The sequence below is a fragment of the Scylla paramamosain genome, chromosome 18 (assembly GCF_035594125.1).
Source record: "Scylla paramamosain isolate STU-SP2022 chromosome 18, ASM3559412v1, whole genome shotgun sequence".
NCBI lineage: Eukaryota > Metazoa > Arthropoda > Malacostraca > Decapoda > Portunidae > Scylla > Scylla paramamosain.
The window spans coordinates 10,449,650-10,458,412 of NC_087168.1; the positions used below are offsets into that span (position 1 = coordinate 10,449,650).

Consider the following 8,763-nt stretch of genomic DNA (forward strand, 5'->3'; position numbering starts at 1 on the left):
ATTGACACATCTTCCTGAATCTAAAGTTATGCATGCTAAGATTCAATTACAAAATTTTATCACCAATTTGGATGAGCACTTTACAATAACAGTAATCTCTCTTTCTTTTGTTTCTCCATGGCATGCATGTGGTCACATACATACTTGACAATTTATCTAATGAACACTGTCTTATGTATTGCTGTTTTCTTTAATATGGTGACCAAAAAATTTCTATAACCTCAGAAAAGAATGGCTGGGAGATGTTGAGCCCACATTCAGAGTGCAGAGGGCAGAGGACAACACTCAGCCATCACATGTTGATATGGTCTTAGTTCTGCAGTATACTTCAACCATGTCCCAGGTGAGATAATGAAATACAATTTATAGATTTAATGACTTTCACCTATAATGAATTTAACAGTTATGCCTTATGCTTAAAAAAAAAAAAAGAAAAAAAAAATGCATACCTACAGTTAAGGACTATTGGGGGTGCACTTATTTGTTTCACCCGACATTCTTATGCCCTTTAAGATTTTTTTTAAAGTTTTTCAATGTTTGTCATACCTATAAAGGCAACCTTACTCAAGTAATACAAAGGAGAGCTACTCTTGTCATTACACTTGGCTGAGATTTCCCTTAAGCCTTGAAAAGTTGGCTATTTTGAACCTTGACCTATCTGCAGTACTGACTGTCTTTTTATATTCTCTTTGATAAAAAAAAAAAAAAAAAAAAAAAAAAAAAAAATATATATATATATATATATATATATATATATATATATATATATATATATATATATATATATATATATATATATATATATATATATATATATATATATATATATATATATATATATATAGTGAAAAAAAAATGTATGAAGTGAAATAAAGTAAAAAATGGTTTAGCAAAGTAATTTACTTTCTAAATATATAGTATATCATGTAACTGAATAATGTGCTGGTCAGCAGTGACTCTTTCTTCTCATTGCTATCATTAGGTTACACATACTTGTTATCAGGTACTGAATCATTCTCAAGGCACATTTGATAAAGCCTCATAGTTATCAAGCCTGGATAATTTGGTCTTATCTCATCACTTGTCATCCCTTATTGTACCATCATCTACCATCACAGTGCTTCAAGATAACAATGACTGACTTGCTGCTCCTGGACTCACCCTAAGTGTCCCACCATTATAATGAACATACCTAAGAAGGAAGGGTGAATTACTTGTAAGGCTATTTTCTGTTCAATTTAATCAAGGCACTTTCCAGAATTTCTTTTAATTTGCCGTTGTATACAATATACTCGTATATGACAGTGGCACCATCTATGGATATGCAAGATGCTGTATACAGTATATATAATGATGGTGGCACCACATAGGTTTAACAGTGGTAGATATCAGCAGGTATACCTTACTCCACAGTAAGATTAAAGACACAAAGGAGGGGATTCACAGTGCCTAGGGAATAAGGTGACAGTATTCCTCCAGTTTGATCATAAGGGGTATGGCAAGGTTCTCCTCCCTACCACAGGTTGAAGCAAATACATTTTTAAAATCTATCCAAAGCAATGAGCGTGGCTGTAACTTGGATCATTCCTTTGCACAAATAATGCTACCTATGTCACTATTTATATAACTTGGAAGAGAAAATTTTTAAACATAACAAAAATTTTGAAGATGGCATTTTTCAAAGATGACAAAGATGATGCTATATTATCAACCAAATCTACTAATTGAAAGAGTGTAATCTTCAGTTTCTCATTTTGCTTACAGACATTAAGCCGGTGGAAGTTTTTGCGAGATGCTGTCAGAAAATTTTTGCTAGTGGAGGCACCAAAAGGAACAAAGATTGGATTGGTAACACTGACAGACTCTGCTGCTACACTTGCAGGTTTGACCACTTTAACAGATGCTGCCTCCAGACTAAGCCTGGCAAACAAAGTTCCAGAGAACCCACCCACTATTAGTGCCACTAAGAACCTTGAGGCAGGCATTATTGAGGCAGTTAATGTAAGAACTATATAATATATATCAACTTATTTATCTGAAATTAATGTATCATTACAGATTGATCAGTAGTGATATATGTCGATATTTCTTGGTAAGATAAACATCAGTATTTTCAGTAATGTACTCATGATGGATAAATAATTCATCATGGATACATAAGGAAATGAAAATCTATGCAATACTGTTTTTCTGTTGATAGATATTGGATGGCAATGGGTTGGTGGTACTTGTGGTAGAAAACCTCAGCAACCACACAAGTGAAATATCAGAGAATCTGGTGGCAGCTGCAGGAAACACTTCAGTATGGGCTGTGTTGTACCCACACCTCCCCTCAGTCAGCACCTCATTGTATCAGGATCTCGTTGATTCCACTAATGGGTCACTCCTGACAGTCGTCAATCCATATGGCCCCATGTACCAGAGCGTGGATGACCTGGTGGCCCTGAACAATCAATTACGAACTATTCTAAGTGCCACACTGGAGCCCCACTCAGTCTGGATGAAGGTACCAAAATGAGTTAAGGGTATATGTCCTGCAAATTCAAGTACATCACTGATGAAGAACAACTGCATCATAAAATTATTAATTGAACCACAGCTTACCTGATTCACTTTAAGCTAATATAATATTGTTTTCAGTCACTAATTGACATTTCTAGTTATTATTCTTAGCTGTTCTTTGAGTTGTACATTTCAGTAGATTATTCAGTCACTATTTAAAAAAAAAAAAAAAAAAAAAAAAAATATATATATATATATATATATATATATATATATATATATATATATATATATATATATATATATATATATATATATATATATATATATATATATATATATATATATATGCACTTGCATAGATCATCCTCAGGCATTTAATGGGGAAATGAAATTTTTATATTCATTAATTATGGCTGCACATCTCACATCTATGCTTTTTCTTTCCTACTTCAGAAAGATGAAGCCCTCTGTCTGGCGAGCTGCTCCTTGACTCTGCAAGTTGATGATGAAATTAACTACCGATCAGAGGTCATTCTTGAGCTATCTTTCTTATTCTTTGATGCTGCCGGGCTTAAAAGCATAGAAATGAAGGCACCAGATGGAACAGTCCTCACACCTTCAGCTGTGGATAGTAAATATGAGACCATCAGGCACCATTTCTATACCCAAGCACAGGTCAGGATTAATGTCAACAACAGTGGTAAAGACAAAGGTGATTCAGTCATCATATCAAATCTAAAGAAAGCCTCTTAAGTGCCAAACTTCAGAAAAATTAGCATTTCAAATAAAGAACTTCCTTCTGATGTTATATCATCTATGTTTAAGACTTGCTTCACTTAATTAATTACATTTATTATCTTGATGCATACATTGGTGATGGAAACCTGCAGCAATGATTCTAAAATGATAAGTATTAATTTAATACTATGGTTCATTGATATTGATGTGTTCATAGTGAAAAAAAAAAATCTTTTTAACACAAAAATGGCTACAAAGTTTAAAAGTGGATGTATTTTCCAGGTGCAGCAGACTGGAAACTACACAGTGGTGATAGAGCGACTGACCTATGTGGATGGTGTCATGGTGTCACTGCTGGTGATGCCCCGCCCACCTGTGCTTCCTGTTGTGTGGGCCTCTGAGCCTCTCCAGGAGCTGCATCAGTCTAACTCCTCAGTTCCTACTCTCTTTGTGCAGGTCTGGCATTATATTGTCTTGCTTCATTTGGCTTAGATTTAGAGATTGAAATGATTTGTAAAAAAAAAATATATTTTTGTCTTAAGCTAAAGGGGAACTGAATCTTACAGGGATATCTCTGGCATAGATTAAAGAGGAATTGAAAAAAGCTGTTAAAGTGAGGTTTTGCTCTTCTAGAAATTGCTAGACTCAGAAATTTTTTTATTTCTTTTGTTCCCCATTTCATTTTGCAGGTGTTTTTTTTTATTTCATACGATACAATTATTATACTTTAGCAATATGGAATAATCTCAACAAGTACTTTTAAGTTAACCAATTCTTAAGCCATTATTACCATTTCTTTTCAGTTATGGCAAGGGGAATGCTATCTTGTAAAAGCAGCAGTTACTGCCACCATTTCCTTTTCTGGTGCCAATGTCACTCTCATGCTCAGAGATGATGGAACAAGAGGTTATGTTATAGATTATTTTGGTTTGCTGAAGTAGGAACTTTGTGCAATACAGCTTTATGTTCACTTATTGTAAATAAGGTCAAGTTTGTTTAATGAGAGAAATCACTAAATGTAAGAAAAATTGGCATCTCTCTCTCTCTCTCTCTCTCTCTGTGTGTGTGTGTATGTGTGTGTGTGTGTGTGTGTGTGTGTGTGTGTGTGTGTGTGTGTGTGTGTGTGTCTCTCTCTCTCACTCTCTACTAAATTGCAGCATACCTGACTTCTTTTTATTCTTCAGGTGATGTCACAGGTGGAGATGGAATATACTCCGGAGTGATTATAGGTGTGGATGGGCAGGCTGAAGTGAATATAGTAGCTCATGGCAATGGAGGTGCAGCCCTCCTGGTTGGCTCCTACTCCTCACTTACCCTATCAAGTATGCACTTTCTTCATAGCCAATAACTGTGCAAATGAAGTTCTTGAATAATGTCAGCCAGCCAACAAAGAATTGTTACCATTATTATGGAGAAACTCTTATTTTATATATCATACTGATATGGTGAATTTAGATAGAATCTTGTGAGACTTGCATGATAAATGTGTGACATTATCATTTGCAGCCTCTGACAAAACTTTGAAAAGCAGTAGCCAGGTGTGCTGTGGAAGCCAGATTGACTTGTCACAGGTAAAAACTGAAGCAGCTGGATCCTTCTATCTGTCTTCATCAGTGGAAGCCACATTCCTGGATCAACCAGCAGGTGACCTTCCTCCGGGTCGTATCACTGACCTAAGTGTGCAGTACTCAGCTGACAGCCTGAGTCTTCACTTCACAGCTTCAGGAGAAGATTATTATAATGGTGAAGGTAAGAACTAGATTATATATATATATATATATATATATATATATATATATATATATATATATATATATATATATATATATATATATATATATATATATATATATATATATATATATATATATATATATAATTTTTTTTCTTTTTTTCTTTCTTTTTTTTTTATGTAGGAGGGGCAACAAAACTGAAAAAAAAAAGCCCACTGAGGTGCCAGTCAAAAGTGGTAGCCAAAATTTGCAGGATAAGTGTCTTGAAACCTCCCTCTTGAAAGAGTTCAAGTCATAGGAAGGTGGAAATGCAGAAGCAAGCAGGGATTTCCAGAGTTTACCAGAGAAAGGGATGAATGACTGAGAATGTTGGTTAACTCTTGCATTAGAGAGGTGGACAGAATAGTGGTGAGAGAAAGAAGAAACTTCTGTGCACTGAGGCTGCAAGAGGGGAGGCATGAAGTTAACAAGATCTGAAGAGCAGTTGGCATAAAAATAGTGGTAGAAGATAGCAAGAGATGACACACTGTGGTGATGAGAAAAAAGCTGAAGACAATCAGCTAGAGGAGAGGAGTTGGTTGATAATATGAAAAGCTTTTGATTACACCCTGTTTAAAAGAGCAGTATGAGTGGAACCCCCCCATACATGTGAAGCATACTCCATACATGGATGGATAAGGCTCCTGTACAGAATTGGCAGCTGAGGGAGGGTGAGAAAAACAGGTGGAGACAACTCAGAATGCCTAACTTCATAGAAGCTGTTTTAACTAGAGATGAGATGTGAAGTTTCAAGTTTAGATTTTAAGTTAAGGACAAACTGAGGATATTCACTGTAGAAGAGGGGGACAGATGAGTTGATAGAAAGAGGAATTAAGTTTTTGAAGCATTGAACAATACTAAGTTTGCTCTGCCCCAAGCAGAAATTTTAGAGAGATCAGAAATCAGGCATTCTGTGGCTTCCCAGTGTGAACTGTTTACTTCCTGAAGGGTTGGACATCTATGAAAAAACACGGAAAAGTGCAGGGTGGTATCATCAACATAGGAATGGATAGGACAAGAAGTTTAGTTTAGAAGATCATTAATGAATAATAGCAAGAGAGTGGATGACAAGACAGAACCCTGAGGAATACCACTCTTAACAGATTCAGGAGAAGAACAGTGACCATCTACCACAGCAACAAAAGAACAGTCAGAAAAGAAACTTGAGATAAAGTTACAGAGAGAAGGATAGAAGCTGTAGGAGGGTAGTCTGGAAATCAGAGCCTTGTGCCAGACTCTATCAAAAACTTTTAATATGTCTAAGGCAACAGCAAAAGTTTCATCAAAATCTCTAAAAGAGGATGACCAAGACTGTAAGGAAACCCAGAAGATCACCAATAGAGTGGACTTGATGGAACCCATACTGGCAATCGGATAGAAGGTTGTGAAGTGATAAATGTTTTAAAGAGCTTCCTGTTGAGGATAGATTCCAAAACTTTAGATAGGCAAGAAATTAAAGCAAAAAGGATGGTTGTTTGAGGGATTAGAATGGTCATCCTTTTTGGCTGAATGTTGGCAAACTTCCAGCAAGAAGGAAAGGTATTGCACCAGTTGCTCTAGGTCATGGAGGGTAGTAAATTTAAAGGTTAGTTCACCAGGATGGTCAGTGAAAGATGAGGAAAGCCAAAACTGGTGGTGAGCATTGAAGTCTCCAAGAATGGAGATCTGCAAAAAGGGAAGAGAGTCAGAATGTGCTCCAGTTTGGAAGTTAAGTAGTCAAAAAATTTCTCATAGTCAGAGGAGTTAGGTAAGGGGTATACAGTACAGATAAATTTACTTCGAGAGTGACCCTGTAGTTGTAGCCAGATGGTGAAAAACTCGTAAGATTCAAGAGTGTGGGCAATAGAGCAGATTAAGTACCATACTAAAAATTCAGTATGTGGCTCAAAGGCTGTTATGGATATATTTAAGTGGATAATCTATGGCTTGTATAAAAGGACGTAATTCTGTATATGGAGGGTATTATATGCACTTATAATCATTTCAGCGGTGGCTTATGAAGTAACTCGCCAGACCTCATTGACCAGTGAGCCTGTGGTTGAGGTGTTCAGTGCTCCACCAGCTACAGCAAATTCTCAGATTACTCTTATGCTTCCACAAAATGAGTGTGATGTCCTATATGTGTTCAGTGTCTGTGCCTTGGATGCTGCTAATACCAAGAGTGAAGTATCCAATGAAGTAAGATTTGTGATTCCTTGTGGTTTTACTACAAATGGTCCTCAAACAACAGCTTCAGATTCAGCAAGTGAAACCCCCACAGATGTATCTACTCCAACATTTCACACAACCTCAGGATCAGACTCTTCAACAGATGAGAGCTCCACAGCTGTCTCTCACTCTACACCTCAAACAGCAGCCTCAGATTCCTCAACAAGTGAAATGTCCACATTGGTCTCTACTTCTACACCTCCAACGTCATCCTCAGTACCAGATTCCTCGACAGCTGAAACTTCAACACAGGTCTCCACTTTTACAGCTCAGATATCAACCTCAGTATCAGCTTCCACAACAGCTGAAAGCACCACAGTTGTCTCCTCTCCTACAACTCAGACAACAACCTCAGTGTCTTTTTCAACAACAGATAAAGCTTCCACAGTTTCCTCTACTTCTGCACCTCAAACAACCACTTCAGTACTAGATTCTTCAACAGCTAAAACATCCACACCTCTCATTTCCTCTACAACTTGGAATACTACAAAGACAGATGCCATTCCAACGACTGCTTCAACCTCCTCTACAACAGGTATACCCACATTTTTCCTGTGTGTAAATTTATATACTACATTAATATGCTTAGTATAAAAATAAGACAAACTAGTATCAGAAAAGATAAAGAAATAGAAATAATGAATAAGCATAACTTCTAACCTTATTCTTTTATTTCCATCTCTAGAAGCCTCCAGTCCATCTTCAGAGAACAAACTTGGCATCTTCCTAGGAAGTGTATTTGGAGGTCTTCTGTTTCTTGCCTTGGCAGGCATTTCGGCTGAATATATTTACTCAAGGGTGTCCTCAAAAATCAGGAAAAGGAGGTCATAATGTAAGCAAAATATACATAATTCTTATACAGGTACATAATCTCTTATCTGAAATTTTGAAAGCCAAGAAATTCCATGGATGTCATCTGCTCAATAAAGCACTTTTTTTTTTCTTTTCCAAGACACTGCTAAAAACCTATAAAAAAATAAATAAATACAAAAGTATGTAGTTCCAAGGATTTTGGATAAGATAATCTGAACAAATAACATGGAAGTATCTTTAAAATAATGTGGATTTCACCTGTAGGAAAAATTCAAAATACATGAATTCAGTTCAGTACAATGAACTAACTGTTGTGATTTTGTGAAATGTCCAATAATGATTTAAGAACATAAGAAAATGATGGAAGCTACAAGTTGTCAGTTCTGCTAGACATACCATTAAAATATTTACAACAAAATCATATGATATGCATTTACCTACTTCAATATACATTTCCAAAATAGTATTATAAAGACATTGACTGAATTTTAATATTATGTACCTAAAAGATAACCATAGTTATAAAATCATTTTCCATTTTCTATTTCTTTCCCACAATGAGAGAGATCATAAGTGATGTGCAGTATTTTGTCTTGGCCACTTCTCTGAGAAGGATGTTGGCCTGATACATATAGAGATGTTTTCTTATCACTTGGTGCAAGATTTAATTTTTTTTTTTCTGGTGAGTACTTTCACAGAACATATTGGTATGACAGCAGTTGCAGAT

General features: G+C 35.9%; 1 protein-coding gene across 2 annotated transcripts in view; it reads left to right on the top strand.

The window, feature by feature from the left end:
• Positions 1–8,192, top strand: part of LOC135109086 (calcium-activated chloride channel regulator 1-like) — a 14,414-nt gene extending 6,222 nt beyond the window's left edge. Inside the window, exons 6-15 of one of the 2 annotated variants that reach the window (XM_064020147.1) lie at positions 226–343; positions 1,765–2,001; positions 2,201–2,506; positions 2,959–3,180; positions 3,526–3,699; positions 4,047–4,149; positions 4,428–4,565; positions 4,750–4,992; positions 7,003–7,758; positions 7,909–8,192. In XM_064020147.1, the coding sequence (XP_063876217.1) occupies positions 226–343; positions 1,765–2,001; positions 2,201–2,506; positions 2,959–3,180; positions 3,526–3,699; positions 4,047–4,149; positions 4,428–4,565; positions 4,750–4,992; positions 7,003–7,758; positions 7,909–8,054 (2,443 nt within the window). In that variant the 3' untranslated portion in view covers positions 8,055–8,192. The remainder of the gene's footprint in view (positions 1–225; positions 344–1,764; positions 2,002–2,200; positions 2,507–2,958; positions 3,181–3,525; positions 3,700–4,046; positions 4,150–4,427; positions 4,566–4,749; positions 4,993–7,002; positions 7,759–7,908) is intronic. The other variant, XM_064020148.1, reaches the window with a different exon arrangement.
• Positions 8,193–8,763: the final 571 nt, after the last annotated feature.